General features: G+C 39.4%; 1 protein-coding gene across 1 annotated transcript in view; it reads left to right on the top strand.

Moving 5' to 3' along the window:
- lrig1 (leucine-rich repeats and immunoglobulin-like domains 1) overlaps positions 1-20,000 on the top strand; it is a 71,707-nt gene that overhangs the window by 29,867 nt on the left and 21,840 nt on the right. The window contains exons 4-8 of the mRNA XM_017711519.2: positions 12,646-12,783; positions 14,021-14,164; positions 15,669-15,812; positions 17,135-17,278; positions 18,533-18,676. Coding sequence (XP_017567008.2) covers positions 12,646-12,783; positions 14,021-14,164; positions 15,669-15,812; positions 17,135-17,278; positions 18,533-18,676 — 714 coding nt within the window. The remainder of the gene's footprint in view (positions 1-12,645; positions 12,784-14,020; positions 14,165-15,668; positions 15,813-17,134; positions 17,279-18,532; positions 18,677-20,000) is intronic.

Raw genomic sequence — 20,000 nt, 5'->3', positions numbered from 1 at the left:
GAGGTGGTGTCCTTTTTAGTGATGTCAGTAGCAGAACAGAAAGAGTTATTTGCCCAAAGCCTGAAGAAGATGGAGGTGAGTCAGCAGGAGCGAATGAGAGAAGTTTTCAGTCTGGCTAACAGTATCATGAAAAGCTAGGGTACTGAAGCATGCTACGTGTTTCTGTAATTCTGGCCACATGTCTGTAGTTTTGGCCACAAGGCTGTGTATATATGTATGTACAAATGCACACATGTGGAAGTTTACAGTCACTCAACTCTTATACAAGAATCTTATATTAATAATTGATGTTATACTATCACTGTAATGAACTCTACTATGATGTACTACTTATAGTAATTTAAATATTTGATGCTATATATACAGTACTGTGTGAAAGTTTTAGGAATCTAAGCAAATTTTTGAACAGTTGACCTCAGCAGTGAGTTTATCCCAGTATACATTAGAATAAAATCATATTCAGAATTCAAATAAACATAAAAACAATAAAAAGTAACAAGAATTTCTTGGGTCCATTTTTTCCTTGACACCCTCACAGCCGCCACAGAGACTCGTTAATATCATCAATGAGCACAATTTACTGAAGCACTGATTGGTCAATATATATATAAAATCATTATTAATTAATTGTCTATACATTTTGTTCATTAAAATATTACCACTTTTCTCAGCAAATGAACACAAACTACACAAATAATAGATTTTGAAAATGTGTCTTGGGTGCCTAAGAGTTTCGTACGGTACTGTATATGTATGTATGTGTATATATATATATATATATTGCTGCTGTCAGAACAAAGCCTTGTATCATTTTTCCAAGTAATATTGGCTTGTTTCTTTTGGTCTATCCATTGTGAAATTGGCACACAATGTAAATGAGAATAGGTTTTTTCAAATTATGTCACAAACTGAAAAACGACAAGGTTTTGCTCTAACAGCAGTGAGACTGTATTTATGTACATATGTTTTATAACTTTATTATTGAATCATCTATAGCTTTGTTCGTCATTCTGGACACATCTAACCCATAACTGTTATTTTTTTAAACATCTTTCTACAAAATATTTGAAACTTGTAAAGTATTAGCACCATATTAGAATCATATACATGCATCCGCAGCAGAATTGCACATGGTTTTATATCACTGAATATGACTCCAAGCCTTTGACCGTTTTGGGATGTTATGTATTGTCGCTGTTTGGACAAAAGCTCGTATCTCAGTTTTTTGTTTTTTTACATAATTTGAAAACACCAGCTGTCCTTTAAATTCTGTCAAAATGTCATGATGGATTAACACACATGGTCCAAAAAATTCTGGTTCCACTGACTTCCATGAAAAGTTGAGAGCATTTCTCCTGCTCGTGTAAAGAGGTTTTTGGGCACACAGGGTTTCGCTCTGCCTGTGATGACACGTCCCGGGCGTTTGTTGTTTAGAATGTGCGCGTATGCTGCAGCAGTGGCACAGCTGATGTCTGTGTGTATCTCTGAGACCCTACAGAGAGCGAGTTTCTGCAGTAATCGTCTGAGGGCCTGTATCAGGTTCCCTCTCTCTGTAATAGATCTCCTCTGCCAATGTGTCATCCATTTGAGCAGAGAAGCGATCCCTGTCCTGATTGCTCTCGGCTGCACCGTCATGGTGTAACCTTATTGATTTACATTTATTCATCATTCTCTTTTGGAGAAAAAGGTGAAAAAGACGCAAAGCGCTGACAGCGTGGTCGAGGCCAGCAGCAGCTTTGAAATGAAAGCGTTTGACATTGGCTCAGGTTACAGGTGGCCACCTCGCGTTTGCGTCATGAGGGTGAGCGAGCGGTTCGGGTCAGGGGCGGCAGGTCCGGAGAGGCCGAGAGGGCCTTCTTTTTTTGGCCTGGGTTAAGGCCTGTTGCTACGGAGGGCTGACGCATGCTGGGTAAAAAGTCTATCTTTACTGAGCGGCACAGCTGAAAGGGCCTCAGCTGCAGCTGTCAGTCAGAAAGCTTACTGTAAAGAAGAAACAGAAAAGGAGGGGGAGGGGCTACTTGGGAAGTGACCGGTCAGTGTGACGTCATATCTGGAATGAAGGAGGGGAATGAAGTGGTAGGCGTGTGACTGCATACGGTACCGTCAGAAGTCTGAATGGATGGTCTTCATAATCTTAAAGACGTTGATCTAAAGGCTTCTGCTGAAATGAAATGCTCCAAAGCTTGATTATGATTTCTTATTTCATTTATGTATTATTTATAATACATTGGTGGGAGCAGGCTTTACACGTCCCATGATTGATCTGTTGAAGGAATGAAAATGTTTTGTTTTCCATTATGCAATTCCATTATTCTGTTCAGAAACCCCTTCCAAGTTGTTACAATTGGAAAATAGTTTTGATTAAAATTTTTGGGGTCATAATTTCATCTGTTATTTCTTAGTTTTAGAGTCTTTACTATGATTATAGCCATATTTTATGTTTGAGGTTTTTCTAATATATTAAATTCAGAAAATAAACAGTACTGGTGTGCTGAAGTGTGTTCTCTGTAGAGGATGGACACACAACATGTCATTTGACCAGGGGCACCTAGATTTGCACATAACTATATATACATATACATCCGATTAGGCATAACATTATTATTATGACCACCTCCTTCTTTCTACACTCACTGTCCATTTGATCAGCTCCACTTACTGTATAGCTGCACTTTGTAGTTCTACAGTTACAGACTGTAGTCCATCTGTTTCTCTGATACTCTGTTACCCCCTTTTACCCCCTTTATATATATATATATATATATATATATATATATATATATATATATATATATATATATATATATCGCTGTTGTCAGAAGAAAACCTTGTATCTCCAAAATAGCAACTTTACAGAAGAAGGAAAAAAACCTACTTTACTTTTAATGTAAGTCAATGGAACCAGACGTCTTTCCAAGTAATTTTGAGTTTCTTTTGGTCCATTCATGATGAAATTTACACACAATGTAAAGGACAACAGGTACTTTTAAATTAGGTCAAAAACTGAAAAACGTCAAAAACGGATATACAAGGTTTTGTTCCGACAGCGATATATATATTTCAATACTATATGAAAGTAAGAGACCCTTTATTTAGTCAGTTTCCAGTCAAAATGGCTATTATGTACAAATTATTTGTTTTTTCAGTTTTAGCAAAACAAAAACAGCAAAAATTGCACTAAAGTCTCAAGAAATAAATATAATTTCAGTTTTTCAGTATTTAGAATGCCCATGTTTTGCTTTCATTTATGTACTTTTTTTTGCTTTCCATTTGATTCCATTCTTTTCAGGTGACTTGCTTTCATTTTTGCCAGTTTTTCAAAGACATTTGATACTTTTCCACTCTACCAAGGTTCAGTCTTCGAAGTTGGTTGTATTTTCGAAGTAATCTCAGACACTTACAGTTATGTAGGACTCTGGGGTGTTTAGTCAGTGTTATGCTTGGTTTCACCTCTTTCTGTTGTCTCATTCATTTCTTGATGAGGGCTTCTTGACAGCTACACGTCCTTTCAGACCCATAGCGCTGAGTCGTCTTCTCACAGTGGAAGGATGGAGAGAAAGTCCTGTGGATGTTTTCAGATCTGAAACAGCTTGATTTTCTCCTCCCTCTCAAAGATCAAAGCTTTCTGATTGGGGCAGTTTTGGTTTCTACCAGGTCTTCCAGGTGGTTGTTAGGAGTCTAATTTTCTCTGTATTTTTAATAGTTTTAAGCTTCAGTTTCGCAAACTACAGCTATTTTCACTCATTTCATGTTTGTTTGTGTGTGTGGGAGTGTGACGTCTCTGTTCCACCTTTGACTCTTTGCATCTTTGGCTCTGTCCTGCTCGTATTTGGGCACACAGAGTCTTTCCTCTGCTGACTTTGTGAGTTCGTTAGGGAGAGAAGTCAGGCGTTAGAACGGAGAACTGCTCTCAGACTACTCTCTCCAGAAAGGCCTGCTGTAACACGGGTGCCTTCATTTTAGATGTTTATGCATCGTATGATCATTGTATAGAGTTATAGATGTACACTGATGACGTGTTTAAAATAAAAATCCACATTGACATTCCATGACACATTGTTTTCCATAGTCGTTGTCACTGAGTGGAATAAATGAGTAAAAGTGCTCCAAAATCGGTTTTGTAGATTTCTACATTTCTCAGTGTGAACTGATCCTTACATAGCTCAGAGTAAAAGCTGTCTTCTTGAAGGCGCTGGTCAGGGCTGGTCAGGGCTGGTCAGCGCTGGTCAGGGTTGGTCAGTGTGAGAGCGGTGCCGCCCCCATCACTGATGTTTTAGGCGTTTTCTGTGTTTTTGTGCTTTGGGTCAGCAGCTGTTTAACCTGCTGTTCAGCGCAGTCTCAAAACTCCAGCAACTACAGGAACATCCCCGCACACATCCCTCACCATCCCTCCGTCCTCTCCTCGCTCTCTGTTTATTCAGGTGGGGCAGTGGAGGGAATGTTCTCTCTCTCTCTCTCTCTCTCTCTCTCTCTGTTTCTCTCACTTGTAGTTCTGCCTTTTTTATTTTTTAAACTTTCTTACACTCTCTTGCTCTTACTTTGCTTTCTTTCTTTCTTTCTTTCTTTCTTTCTTTCTTTCTTTCTTTTAACTTCTCTTTCACTCACTCCTGTTCTGTGTCCTTCTCTCTCTGTCCATCTCTCTCTCTCTCTCTCTCTCTCTCTCTCTCTCTGTGTTCGTTCACTTTCTTTCTTTTTCTTCTCTTTTTTTCATGTCTTCTCTCTCACACTCTCCACCTTTTCTCTTGCTCTTTTTTGCTTTTTCTCTTTTCCTCTTTCCTATCTCTCTCCCCCTTTTTACTCTCTCTTCTCTCTCTGTCCATCTGTCATCTGTCTCTCTTTCTCCCTCTCTTTCTTTCTTTCTTTCTTTCTTTACTCTTTCTTGCCCTGTCTTTTCCCTCCCCCTGCTCTCTCTCTATATATCCTCTTTTCTCGATCTCTTTTCCTCTTTCGCTTCACAGATTCTCACCCAGTCCATCAGTTAACTGGTCAGTGAGTCGGTCAGTTAATTGGTCAGCATTTGTGTGCGTTTGTGTGTGTTCTCTCTCTTGTGGGAAAAGTCTTGCTCTCTCGTCCCCGAACACCTGCTGGCCGTCAGACGGAGGGGAGCGGAGCTGAAATCCTCTCTCAGGCCGAGCGGCCGTGTGTTTACAGCATGTCTACAAGCCCGTCTGCAGAAGAACAAGGCTTTGTTTTTCCTAAAGCTGGAGCGAGCCGGCCTGCTGTCATACGGCCTCTCTGTCTGGGTCCTGTATGAACTCTAGAGAGCAGAAATACGATGCCTGATTCCTGTGCGGTCAGGATAACCAGTGATTCGAGTTTTAAGGAGGACTTCAATCTGGCAAGCGAAGGTGGAACCAGCACTCTTAGTCTTTTCAAGGAATCAAGGAAACATTTTGAATACCTGTTAATGTAACTTCAACTGATATTTTAACATTTTATTTAAACAAAAAAAAGTTTTGAGACGTTTTCAAGTGACAGGGATGTGATTTGGTCTTAGGCTTTGTACTTTGTACTTGTTCCAAAGGAGTTCCTGTTAACCTTCATTCATTATACGCGACCCCATTATTAGCATGTTAAGCATATTTTAGTGGACTAGCACTATGGGCTGGGTTATAAAGGTGGGCGTTGGGCTGAGTGGGTAGCAGTTGGTGGTCAGTGGTATAATGATATCTGGGTGGGTGCTGGTGTTGGTCTTGGAGAATGCAGTGTGTCAGATATTACAGAGTGGGCGCTATGTAGCTTTCATCTGTCATATGATGCCACTTCTGTGGTCACTGAACTAACTCCTTAAGTACTGAGGCTCAGGTGGGTATGCGAGGAGTGTGTGGTCACTTTTCCTACGGCCTGATCGTTGCGTTGAGGTAATATGAGTCTTTCGCCCTGTTCTAATACTTTTTCAACATGTCCTCACCGACTTCGCAGCTCCACTCAGTAGTGCGTTACACCTACGTTGCACAAGTGAGAGGCACAGGGGCGGATTTTCCTGTGGGAATCCATCTCCCTCGGCTGCCCATCATGCAAACTTTGCAAACTTTTTGGAGAAGTGTGAAGAAATTTGTGTATAGCTGCTTTGTCTGGCTATAAACTTTGGTGTAGTTGCTAGTAGCTGTATAGACTTCAGCGTGCTAACTACCAAGCTAGAGAGGAAAGTAATGAAGTTGGATCAGCAGTTTTATATGAGAGATGAAGTAGTTTGCACATGTAGTTGTTTATTTGTTTCTTCTTCTTATTATTATTATTAATATATAACCCAGTAAATCACACAGATTAGTCATACTTGGTGTATAAAGGCCGGACGATATGGAAGAATTAAGACTTGAAGACATTGTCGTAATTTGTCTCAAGATGCTTATTTTGAGTTAGAACAAACAAAATCTAACAGAAAAAGTTTTTATAATTGAACTGCTGCATATGTAAATATTTCCGCCCAACAGTTCATAAAAATTCAGTTAATGAAATAAGATGATGTCGTAATGGCTGACAGCTAGTTGGTAGAAATAAACCAAGAAAGGCTGTGCGGTACTTCGACTTTGTCACAGGGAAGGGTGTTGTTGGGCACAATGTGAAGTGGGATGCTTAAAACTCATGTTAAAATCGCAGTAAAGCACTGAGTCAAGAGGCTTATTGCTTTTATGAAACGGCGGTCCTTAAAAATATGATGAAATACACAGTTCTTCAGAAAATAAGTTATTGTTAGTTTTTATGAATAATAATCGACATAAGAAGAAACTTCCTTTAGAGCGCAGTATCATTAGCCAAGCAGCCACGGACCACCGAATGAAGAAAACGTTGGGTCGCCCATCGCTGTATACTGCGGTCATTTCATGAACTTTTTGTCGTATAATAATGAACATATGATAAAAACCTGTTTCATGTTAAAACTTTCACTTTATAAGTACGTGTTGTTCACCTGATCACCACCGCAAGTCTTATTTAGCACCAATCCAGCGGTGCCCTCTTCTCACTCTGAGGCTGAATCATCAGTGTCTCCCTGCTCCCTACATAGTGCACTACATCGGAGTGTAAATACTGGATCCTGCAGCCCAACAGTGCAAAATGCAGAAATAGTCATTTGGGATTTAGATACATCCATACTCACCAATTGATGCACTATTTGTCTGCGCAGGCTGGAATTTCTAAACTTTCACAGCTAGAACACTATTTAGGGAGTAACGAGCCGTTTGGGATTCAGCCTGGGTTTGATGCTCCTTCTGTCTGAAACATGACAAGTGTGCAATCCATTCAGGTGACAATTTAGACTTGTAGACTGATGTTTTACAGTTAATCATACTTTAATTCAAGCCTGTAATATTAGTAATGGTGTCGTTTGACCTGTTGGCTATCTGTTAGCCAGTTAGCTAGCTGTCCAGCCTAGTTCTAGTTAAGAACATAAGTCGCCAGCCCCTCACTTTAAACAAAAAATGGGTTCTTACTTCATCACTACACTCGGTGGTCCGTGCAATGAGAGTCAAAGATTATTCCATTTACAGCACAAGGGTTTTCATAGGTTGGTGGTCCTATGGAAGTTGGTCATAGGTTGATTTTACAATGGATTCGAACACGGCTCAGCATCAGATTTTGGGACCATCTTGCAGTATGAGTTACTGTACAGTGGTTACTGTTTACAGGTTCTGGATAATTGGTCTGTCAGTTTTTACGATCCATGCCGTTTTAGAAGTATTGACGATACATTGGTACACTCAGAAATATGTACAGATAAGTAATTTTTCATGATATCAATTACACATCATTATATTGCTGACTCCTAACTACAGTTCTAATGTGTGTTTGTGTAATATATAACAAAAATAATATTTTTACTGTGTTATTAATATTATTATTATTATTATTATATTCTTGGCTTCGCTGAATTTTCCAGCACAGAGGTGGACCTGAACCCAGCCCAAAATAAACTCCAGCTGCGGACCGAAAGGGGACGACCCTTCCGTGCTTCTGATGAACGGAGGCGGCGAAAAACAAAACTGCGATTTCTGACCCCGCGCAGTTCTCAGGCCAAGAGAAGCTCAGAGACGCAGGAGGGAGAGACAGAAATAGAGAATGCACTAATTCCCCACGAGACAGGACCGCTATGTGAAATAGCATGTCTTCAGTTAGGCATGCCACCATCCCGTCAGTGTGATGAGCCTTATTTTGAACAGCTGGGAAAGATGTGTTTCAGAGCAAGAACCAGAGCCAAGAGATCAGACGTTAGCTGCAGCCACTGAAGTGAATCACAAACTGCTTTTCATTTTAAAGGGTCCATGTCTTGGAAAACCGAATGTTCCTTTTGCTTTTGTAAGGTGGTAGATAAACACTGTCAAAGTTTCGAAGGAATCACCTGCAGACCATAAATGGAAACTAAGCTGCAAAAACATGCCATTTTGGATTCATCAGTGTTGTGATGTCACAGTCACGAACACATGTGCATATGACCATCCAGTCAGCCTACAGCAGTGCATATAGTGAAAGCTGTGCAAAAGTCACAGACCACCCTTCATTGGTTGAATTTCCAGTCACTAAGCCATCTTTTGTTTTGCTCTGTCTTGTTTGTGTTTATGTTTTTGATGTTTCCCTGCTGGCTGAGGAATTTGCCATCATATTGACTGAGATACACCACAGCCGGGGTGCTGTCTGAGCTGGTAGTGTTAGGCTGCATGAGCAGCTGCGAGGCCTTTTGGGTTGACTGCCAGGGCGACGCTACAACACAGCTACTTGGCTGACTGGGCCGGGCACTTGGGTGCCGCTACACTGCAGCTATGAGGCTGCCTGGACTGGTGATGTTCGGCTGCAGGAAAATGCCACTCCTTAGTGACTAAGGACATTTTCTTTGTGGCTTCCTGGGCCGGCCTGCTGTGTGATGCACCATGGTTGCGGTGTGAGACTTTCCCTGTGGCTAAGGACTCTTTCCAGGCTCGCTTAGTGACTCTATACCATGGCCATTGTGCTCTTCCCCGCTAGCTGTGGAGCCTGTTGAGTTGTGTGTGTGTTGTTGTTGATTATGTAGTTTGTTACTTTCTAATCTCTTTGTAAAGCGCCCCTGGGTTCAAAGGCGCTATTTAAGTTGAACTGATTGTTATTCATTACAAGTTATTTATTCATAAAAAAAGCTATAAACACAGACAGAAACACAAAAACCTATGACTACATATAAAATCCTTTTTTCAGTATTTAGCGTGTTCACCCTTTACCTTGATAAACGTTTCTATTCTTTTCAAGACCCTCGCTTTGCGTTTTTCAAAGAAATCCGCAGGGATATTTTTCCACACCTTTAAAGTTCAGTCTTAGAAGTTGGTTGCTTTTTCTGCTTCTCACAATCCAAGCAATCGCAAACACATCACCAGTGATGCTGAGGGCTCTGTTGTGGTCAGTCCATTGTTCTGGGAGCACCAGCAGCTTCTTTGTTTGATTTGTAGCATTTCTTTTTTCTGTTGTCTGTTTCCTTTTCTCACTGAGGGCTTTTTGACAGTTACACATCCTTTCAGACCCATAGAGCTGAGACGTCTTCTCACAGTGGACGGATGGACAGAAACACCGGTGCATGTTTTCAGATCTGAAGCAGCCTGATTTTCTCCTCTCTCTCAAAGACGAAAGCTTTAAGCGCTGTTTATCTGATGGGGACCGTTTTGGTGTCTACCAGGTCTTCCAGGTGGTTGTTAGGAGCCACATTTTCTCTGAAAATCTCATATCTCAATTTCTCAATTTCTTTTTCGGTTTTTGACATCATTTGAAAATACCCGTTACCCTTTACATTGTGTGTGAATTTCATGATGAACGGACTAAAAGTAACGGCTCAAAATGACTTGGAAAAAATTCTGGTTCCATTGACTTACATTAAAAGTAAAGCAGGTTTTTCCTTCTCCTGTAAAGTTACCATTTTGGAGACACAAGGTTTTGTTCCGACAGCAGCCAAGTGAATCTTATATCTAACCTCTTTTGAAATTTCTCCTGAAAAATGAGACCATTTTGACTGGAAATTCAATAAACTTCCTGGTTTCTGACTTTTGCACAACACTATGTGTATAAAAGGAGTGTAGTAGATTAATAGATTTAAATAAATCCCTCATATGCCAAATCCTTGTCAGCAGTTATATTAGTGGTGGGTGTGCATGTCAACATACTTGGACTTGTATGTGTGGTGACAAATAGTCTGCATGAAGCCACAGTCACTTCACACTTTTGCAAGCCTCCATTCCGCATCAAAGAGCGTTTGACACATTGATCTGAAAGAGCCTCATGTGGTTTCTATAGTGGTGTGTGTATGTATGTGACTGTGAAGTGGGAGCCTCGTCATTAGCTGCTGAATGAAGAGTTTGCTGAATCATTTTTGACTTGATCCACATATACTGTCAGTTAAATTCACCCTTTAACCCCTTAAATGGTTTTGAAAACTTAAAAGGTTTTTTTACACACTTCTATAAACTAAGAATAGCTCAACTACTATGCATTGAAGTCCTTGTAGTTACTGAATAATAAGCCTTAGTATGTAAAAAGCCTAGGATTTTAAGGGGTTCGTGTTTTGTCCTTTTATTTAAAAAGGTTTTAGCAGTTGTTGTGGTCGATTGCCTTTGTCAGATGGGCTATAAGTCATTTGAAAGTCATGAAAGTATCAACAAACATGTTCCCCCCTCCACTCTCAAGACATTTCTCAGACTTGACTCATTACGTCTCTCGCCCAACCAGTTCAGATGTCTAGGTTTTGAAACATGTGAATAGGTTTAGTCATATAATCCTAAATGACTGTCTTTACATTTTTAATTTTTTTAATGCAAGTTAATCAAACAAGAAGCGCTTTTGAAGTATTTCTGTTGTCGCATGTATTATGAAATTTTAACACGTTTTAAATGGCAGCTGTCATTTTTATTTTCTGTAAAAAAAAGCGTTTACAAGCACAAACGCAGAGAAATGGAGAAAACTTTTTATTCAAACAGTGATATACAGTGTGAACTTCAGGCTGCAGTATGTTTTAGATAAACCAAAGTTTTCAAGATCACTGGCTTTTTTTAAGAATTTCCAAAAATTCTTAAATGTTTCCAGATATTTATGAAATTTCAAACAACATTTTATATCCATTTTACCATCTTGACTCCAAATGTGTCTCAGTATGGGCTAATGTACTAGCATAGGCTAAAAAATATAAACGAAAACACAGACTTACTTTGCTGGGCTTTAAGCTTTAGCTCAGCTATAGCTGCTTTTCTCGCATCTCTGGCAGGAAAATGTCTCTCAATGTTCAACTTTTTACAAGGCTGAAGTCAGATTCTCATTTGGCAGCTTCTTGTTCAACCATAAAGGGTGCCGTTTAAGGTGGAACGGGATTCAAACAAGAAGCTGGTGAATGAGAAGCGACTTCAGCTTCAAGACTAATTAGTATTTGACAGTTTCTCATTGCAGATTAAACCAGCTGGAGTGATTATAAATGCAAATAAGTCCATTTGTCGCCAAACTATCGATGTTTGTCTTTGCCTTTTTCTTAGCTACTAGCTAGGCGAGAGTGTTGTCTGTGTTGCTATGATGACCAGTCTTCAGGTTAAATCTTCAGGGTTAAAGGGTGAATTGGCATTTGTACATTAACTCCAGACCATTTATTGTTAAAACTGTGTTTAAATGACCAGCAGAGCTTTATTTCACTGTAAAGGAGGATAATTTTATTTTTGCCTGAAAATCGAATTCTGCTGTGGAGGCACAACAGGGCAGTAAAAGACAGGGCAGTAGAGACTCCACCAGACTGAGACAAGCAGATAATGCTGGATCCAGATAAAGGAGGCAGAAAAGAGCAAATCCGACCATCCTCTAACAAATCTAGTCTGAAATGTGACAGAATTTGTATGATTTGCAAAATAGAGTAGGTGACCTAAAGTGAAGTGCCTCAGCTATACATTATATATGTGTCCAAACATTCACAGACAGCTGTTCATCTAACGTTTCTTCTGAAGGGTGTCGACAGGAAGTTTGTACCCCTTTTGCGGCAGTAACAGCCTCTACTCTTCTAAGAAGGCCTTACACTTAATGTTGGACCATTGCTGTGAGGATTTGATTGCATTCAGCCACAAGAGCAATAGTAAGGTCAGGTACTGACGTTGGGTGATTAGTTTTGAATCACTATAACTCATCGCAAAGGTACTGACTGGCGCTTAGTCACTCCAGAGACCACAATTCCAGTGCTTCACAGTGCAGTGATGCAGTCTCAGAAAAAAAAGGTAGTGAACTGTCACTGGGCTGGAACCAGTCATGGCACTGGGGTGGCATCCTCAAGGGTCCGTGTTCAGTACCTCTCATCATACCTTCACCATCTTGCACTGCGATTATATTTTTAAGTTGCATTGACTCCATACACCATCTCAAACTTTTGAGGCTACTGTTTTACCTTTGAGGGGACAGTTACGCGGCACATACCTATTCAGTACCTTTTTATTCTAGCAGCATTAGGGGGGTCTTTATACACCTCTAGTTGACGCTTGGCTGAGGCTCATGTGTGGCTGCTTCAGAGCGCCTGATTCTGTTGACAGTGTTTTTCTATGAAGATTTTACTAGCTATACAATGGGTGCACCTTAAAGAGCATTCACTAATTACAAGGGGTGTCTGGATACTTTTGGACATGCTGTATATTAATAGGGTATTAATAGATGTGCTCTTATGTCCTACAGGAACTACAACAAAATCTCCAGTGTGCAGGGCAGTCGGCTACAAAATCTCATACGCCTGGAGACTCTGGATTTGAGTAATAATGACATCATCGACCTGCGGGAGCACTGCTTTCCTCCTGGCCTTCGCGTCAGAGAGCTGTAAGCATTTTCTCTTTTCACTTTGATTAGAAGTGATTAATAGAAAAAGTTAACGGCCAAATGTCCGTTAGCTGAGACAAGTTTGGTGTTTGAAATGGGCTTTTGTTTTGCAGTAGAGCTATGAGAATAATACAGCTTGGTCATTCTCCAGAAACGTCCACTTTTCTGTCTGTCCATAGGTGTCACTGGTGTTACCAGTCCTCCTGTACTCCTGTTACCAGTGACGTTTTTGATAAAAAATGCATTTTACAAAATAACTATTACGGAGCATCACACCTCATGTTGTCAGTCATGGAACATCCACTAAAATATGTGTTTTAATTTCTAATTTTTTGCAATGACGTAAGAATAAAATAGGTCACAGCAGTGACTTCGGCTAAAAGCTTCATATGAAATCATGAGCTACATGAGAAAATCTCTGATAACTCAAAAAGTGGGCTTACTGTGTGCTTTTCTTCATAGATCCTCAGAAAACAGATAAAAGGAAGTCAAATGACATCATCAGTGTGGTTTTTATTTCAAAATAAGAGATTGTTTGTGATGCAGTAACGCCAGTGACACAACTTTCATTCTGTATTTTGTAACTTTCATTATATATTTATTTTCATTATATATTTATATTCTACATTCTATATTTATTTAGCATTTGTTTTCTTTGTCATTTAAATTATATGTCATAGTCATGTATAGATTATTGTAGTTAAAATAGCAGAAAAGCATGTTTTTCCCTTCACGGCCTCACCCTTCACACATGACTGTGATGAGAAGCACATCTGTGGTGCTTGGAATTCTAGATAATTGATTTAAAAAACAATATAGCTAAATTCATGGTTGAAGAAGGTGTTGTAATTCTTAAAATAACGTGTTGTTTTATTTTAAAATGTAAATAAATTGTAGCCCTAACATTCTTTTGTGTGTGTGATATAAGTGTGATATATCTCTAAACGCTAGGGACACAAAAATGGACGTTTCTGTAGACCCAGCTAACAAGTAATGGGAGCTTGTATAAACCAGTTAGCATTGTCATATGTAAATTAATTTTAGTTATGTTATGTACTTTTGTCCATTTTTATAGATAACAGTAAGTCATACAGTGTCCGAAACCATATAAGCAAGTTTATTTGAGATTACTGAACATAACATTCTCATCGGTCCGCTGCTCCGCTGGGTGATGTTACGTGTGTGAGCTATAAGCAGGTTTTGTGAACTGATCTTGGTCGTCTGTCTGTATCTGCAGGATCCTGAGCAGTAATAAGATTGTGCACCTGGAGTCTGGAGCGTTCAGGAACCTGGCTTTCAGTCTGCAGGTCCTCCGGCTGAGCAGAAACCGCCTCACACAGCTGCCTGTCAAAGGCCTGGAGCTGCCCAAACTCACCCAACTGTGAGAGCATCCGCATTCATGTCCACAGAGCACCGTAGTTCAGGGAAACCAAACCACATAAAATCAGATAAAGAAAACGAGCCGCCTAATTTATCGAATGCTATTATATTCTAATATTAACAAACCTAATGTTCCAAGATGGGTAGTGTAGACTTCAGTCACCACTGACAAACAGCAGAGCTTGAGCTTGAGCTGTGACTATATCGACTCTGAGAGATGTTTCTGAGTTCGAGTGCTGAATCAGCAGGGAGGAGGATGAGGTTCTGAATATGCAGTGAATCCACGAGCAGCTAATTCTTTCTCTTTCTGCCTTCCTTTCTCTTTTTTTTCTGCATTGCTTTCTCTTACTGTCTTTCTCATTCTGTCTCACTCTTTTTTCTGTCTAATGTTCTAGATATTTATTTTATTCTTTCTTCTGGTCTCTTTTTTCTCTCCTTTTTCCTTTCTTTTTCTTTCTACTTGTGTTTTTCTTCCTTGCTTCTCTCTCTTTCTCCCTTACTGTCTTTATCTCTGTTTCTCTGTTGGTCTTTTTCTTCCTCAAGCATGTCTTTCATTGTCACTTTCTTTCTTTCTTTCTTTCTTTCTTTCTTTCTTTCTTTCTTTCTCTGAACTTAGATTTCGACCCTGCAAAAGAAAGCAACTTTCTAAATAGGGGCACCCCCAGTTCCATCTCTCTCTCTCTCTCTCTCTCTCCCTCTCTCTCTCTCTCTTTCTTTCAGCATGCTTTGTTCTGCAGGTGGCTGCAGTGTTACTCTATCTGTTGTCTGCTTGTGGCTACAAGGTGGAGAACACAAAGCCTCCATCAGGGTGCTTCTCTCTCTCTCTCTCTCTCTCTCTCTCTCTCTCTCTCTCTCTCTCTCTCTCTCTCTCTCTCTTTCTTACACTCACAAGCACAACTCTCTGACCCTCACACCTGGGGCTTGTATCTAGTTGTACAAAGCCACAGCTCTGAGGGATCAGTTGGTCTAATGGGCTGCTCACATCAAAGAGGGAACCTGCCAGTTTGCTGTGATGTGTCCAGTGCTCAGGGTGATGAGATGCAGGGCCAGAAAAGAGTGCTGGGGGATTTGATTTACACCTTCAGACTTTACACATTCATCCATAGGTGCTAATAAAAAGATCTCATAGTTTGCTGGGCCGAGTTTTCTCTGGTTGCTCGTTGCTGCATGGAGACAAACAGATGTGCACTTTGCTGTCAAACTACCTTACTCTCAATTCTGTAGACTGATGCCAACTAGCTTCACCTGAGGAGGTTTGATAGCATAATGTGTGGGATTAGACTGGTCGATTGGTGCGGGATAAACTATCCATGATTTCCACAAATTCACACACATATCCTGGATTTAAGGGATAATTACAGAAACTCCCCAGATTAAACTAATCCAGCTACTATAGGGTTTAGGTATGTATCTAGGCATCCTAGAACTTCAGTAAAGACTTCCATTACCTACTTTGAGCATAATTGCAGTTGAGTTATATGTGTATATGTGTGCATATTTTTCAGAGAGCTAAGCAGGAACCGGCTGCGTTTGATCGAGGGCCTGACCTTCCAGGGTCTGTCCAGTCTGGAGGTGTTGAAACTTCAGAGGAACAACATCAGCAAGCTGACAGACGGAGCGTTCTGGGGCCTGGCCCGCATGAGGACACTGTGAGTTCATACTGCTTCATAAAGAGCTCGTAACACGTTAATAAAAGCATTAGTAATGGTGTAGCACTCAAGTGCAGCACAGTTTTCCATGGTAGAGGTATATATGAGGTAAATTAAACTAAGTGGGCTTGATGGTCCCACATGCAACATATGTAGCACATGTAACACATAAAACAATAGCTATTAATGGTAGATGATTGTATATAGAGTGAAGTGCCATCATGAGAAACATATAAGCCATATGTAGCCATAGACTGTATGGTCTGCCTAACTCAGGGATTGGCAACATGCGGCTCTTTTACTGTTGTGGCTCCACAGCTGAAATTCATTTTTAGGTCAAAATAAAATAATCCTCCTTTGCAGTAAAATAAAGCTCTGCTGATCGTTCTAGCACAGTTTTAACAGTGATTGGACTTAAACACTGGAGTGGCTACTGTGTAGCCCATAACTGCTAATTCACCAACCTTTAACCCTGAAACGCAGAAACAATCTCGTCTAGTTAGTAGCAAACAAAAAGGCAGAGAGAAATATTTAAGACAGACATCGACTTTTTTGCATTTATAAACACTTCATCTGGTTTCCTGATATGTGTAATCTCCAACAAGAAACTGTCAAACACTAAAAAGTCGTGAAGCTGAAGCCAGTTTCTTGTTCGAACTGTCCCGTTCCACCTTAAATGGCACAGCAGTTATATTCCAGTGCATCAGGCACCATTCAATGTGGAACGGGAAAATTCGAACAAAGAGCTGGAGAATGAAAAGCGACTTCAGCCTTTTAAAAAAATCAAACTCTGAAAGACATTTTACAAGAAGCTGTTCTACTTTTGTTTCCTGCTGGAGATGTGAGAAAAGCAGCTATAACTGAGCTAAAACTTAAAGCAGAGCAAACTAAGTCTGCGTTTTCGTTTATGCAATAGTTTTAGCCTATACTAGCACATTTGCACATACTGAGACATATTTATAGTCAAGATGGTAATAATAATATTCACCAAAAATATCCTTGGCTCTTTTTGAAGAAGTTAATGCTTTATGTGTTGTTTTTGGTGTTGGTAAAGGTCTTTGTAGTCTGGTATGTAGTTATAATGGGAGTGAGTTGGACCAGGTTTTACAGTCATGGCCTGGTGTCTTGAAACATGCTGGAACTCAGGAAACATCAAAAAAAGTTAACTTTATACTCACCGCCTGCGGGAGGTTCACAGGCCAAGTCCAATTTGTGAAGTTTTGTGAAATAGCTAATCATATTTAAGGTCATTCGTCTTCATTGTGACAGGTAAATTACCTGTGTAAGTGTAATAGCTGAGCTGTTTCGCTTTGGTTTTGCAGTCATTTGGACTATAACAGTCTGAAGGAGGTGAACAGTGGCTCTCTGTATAGACTGGAGTCTCTCCTGCACCTCCATCTCTCCAACAACCACATCTCCAGCTTCAACCCTGAGGGATGGGGATTCTGCGAGAGGCTGCGAGAGCTGTGAGCTACTCTCTACTGAGTTTTCCCTTTTTGTCTGATTTTGTTTCTGCTCTCTGTCCAGGATTTTAATGTAAAACAGGGATGCAAAGATGAATAGATTTTTACCTTTAACCCGAAAACTTCATAATAGTTATTGAATTTTAAATGTTGAGATCAGTATTCAAATGTAAAGAGCCTAAATCATGAAAAACTGAATTTTATTATATCTGAAGTGTATTTATTCTTTTAATAAAACAGTTTGATGTATATACACTGCAAAAAAGATATCCTGTCAAGTGAACTGGTCTTAAATCTAGTCAATATCTCTAATATTTGCCATTTTTAGATGGTTTTGTGCTTATTATAAGTTTTTCTAGCTTAATTTTTTAGTTTTCTTACTCATTTTAGGTAATTTTATTCAGTACAATTGTCTCACTAAATTGGCAGATACTTTTGCTGGTTTCAGGCACATTTCTTAAAACAAGCAAACTTATCTACAAAATATAGTATGATAACTTTACTTAATAAAATAACTGAAAACAAGTGAAAATGTGTAGAAATAAGGTAAACAATCTTAAATTAAGCTTATAACAATCTCAACAGGAGAAATATTAGATTTATTGACCATATTCAAGATCATTTTAATTGACAATTTTCTATTTTTTGCTGTGTGAACAGTTAATGTTTCAAAAAAATACTTTTTATTCCCTAGTCTGTACAGTTTATATATAGACACTAAGCAAAATTGCTTAATTTCTATTCATTGTTTTTGTGATAATCATGAAAACCAACACATTTATCTGCCTTAACAACTTACAGCAGTTCTGCTCCACCCAGTCATGCAGAGGTTATAAGGCTTGTTGGACTGCTTTTTAAACAAGGCACACTACACAGCAACCAGTCCGAACAGGGTTATTTACATATACGTATACCAAAGGCACAGTATTAAAAACAGTTAAATTCAGAATGATTTAATTGAGGTTAGAAACAAGGCATGTAAAAATGAATGATATTGCTAAAACCTATTTTGGCCATAAACCATCTAAAAACAGCCTGCAGTATAAAAGTTATAGTCTAAAGACCCTTTGGCAGGTCCAGACTTCCATTCTTTATTCTTATAAGTACATAAGCTGCATATTAATGTTATAATATTATTTATTTGTAGTAGTCGTAATAACTTAGGCTTAGAATTTAAGGTATGTTGAGGTGAAGCAAGAAAACTCAACTTAATGCAACTCATATAACCAGATGTGTGTACATGTGTGTCCCTGTTAGGCACCTGGCCCATAACAACCTGACAAAGCTGGCCGAGGGCAGTTTTGCCAAGTTAGTAAACCTGCAGACGCTTCGTTTGGGCCACAATTCGATCAGCCACATCTCTGAAGGGGCCTTCAGGGGCCTCGCTGCTCTGCGTCTACTGTAAGTGCTCACTACACTACATTTCTGTTGTATTTTTATGCTTAAGTCTCTATTGCACTCAGTATACTCTATTTTTCTAGAATGGTCTGGGTTTCTTACTGTATGTTTCTGTTATATTTAAGATGCTCACTACCTGCTGAATGCTTCTTACAGTCATTCTGTTCTGTTCTTATTGGATTTCTTGTACATTTGGAGATGGGGTAATGTAGTGGTTGTCTGGGATTCTCAGTAATTTTAGTCCTCTTCAAATTCACCATAGCAGTCAATTGTACAGGCCAGTCCAGCAGCTTGTTGAAATAATCCCAGGTTATGAAAATTCTGTGCAAACTGACATATTGGCAAAAAATCAGTTAAATCTTTTGGAAAATGAGGTTTCACTGTATTTAAGCAGGCAAAGCATTTACTGAGATGATGTTCACTTTTCTACTCTAAGAGTAAGACTCATTTTTGTAAAATCACAGAAATAAAGTTAGGTTTATGTAATGTTGACTGTTGGGTTTAAATTCCCAAGATATCGAAACATTGCATGCATTTCAGACAGCTAGGTAGATGGTCAGGGTAAACAAATTTACGATGGAATTAAATTATTGTACATGTTCTCTGCCTGTGAGTAGCTGAAGCCATTGCACATCATCGCTGTCCAAAAACCAGTATCTCTGAAATAGGAGAGGCCAAAAACACTCTTACCTTTCAATGTCAGTCAATGTAAAAAGATTTTGGTGATTTTAGAGCATTTCTATTGGTCCATACATTATGAAATTTTCACACAACGTAAAGGACAGCTGGTGTGTTAAAATGATATAGAAAAATAAAAATCAACGGAAATGGAGATACGTGGCTCTCTTTGGACAGTGACGATATGGAACATTGGTCATAAGCATTATAGACGTTCTGTGGTAAAGTTGCATGAATTCTGTTACATTACCTCCCCATTTAACACAGATCCTGTCCAAATAGTACTGTAGTAGTATACTGTGCATCAGTAATGCTGTTATATTCATGATTTTTAGTACAGTTTTAGCACTACTTTAAGTGTCTTTGAGCTCAGTTTGGTATATCATTTTATTTCTATATTTTTTATTACTGCAATTCCCTGTTACACAGTTCTGCGTTTTGTCCAGCATGCTTCTGCAGTCTGGTCTGAAGCTGTACATACCCAGCTGCCTGTAAAAGGTCCAGTTTAAATGCATAGGCTAACTCTGTCAGTTGATTGTAGAGGTTGTTGTGTAACTGTAGGCGGTCTGGTTTAACTCCAGTTGAAAAAGCTTTTCTCTCTTGTACCCTCTCCATATCAATGAGCATTTAAAGCTTAAAAAGATCATTC

The sequence above is a fragment of the Pygocentrus nattereri genome, chromosome 21, assembly GCF_015220715.1.
Source record: "Pygocentrus nattereri isolate fPygNat1 chromosome 21, fPygNat1.pri, whole genome shotgun sequence".
In the NCBI taxonomy this organism is placed as follows: domain Eukaryota; kingdom Metazoa; phylum Chordata; class Actinopteri; order Characiformes; family Serrasalmidae; genus Pygocentrus; species Pygocentrus nattereri.
This window is presented reverse-complemented; position numbering and strand designations above follow the sequence as displayed.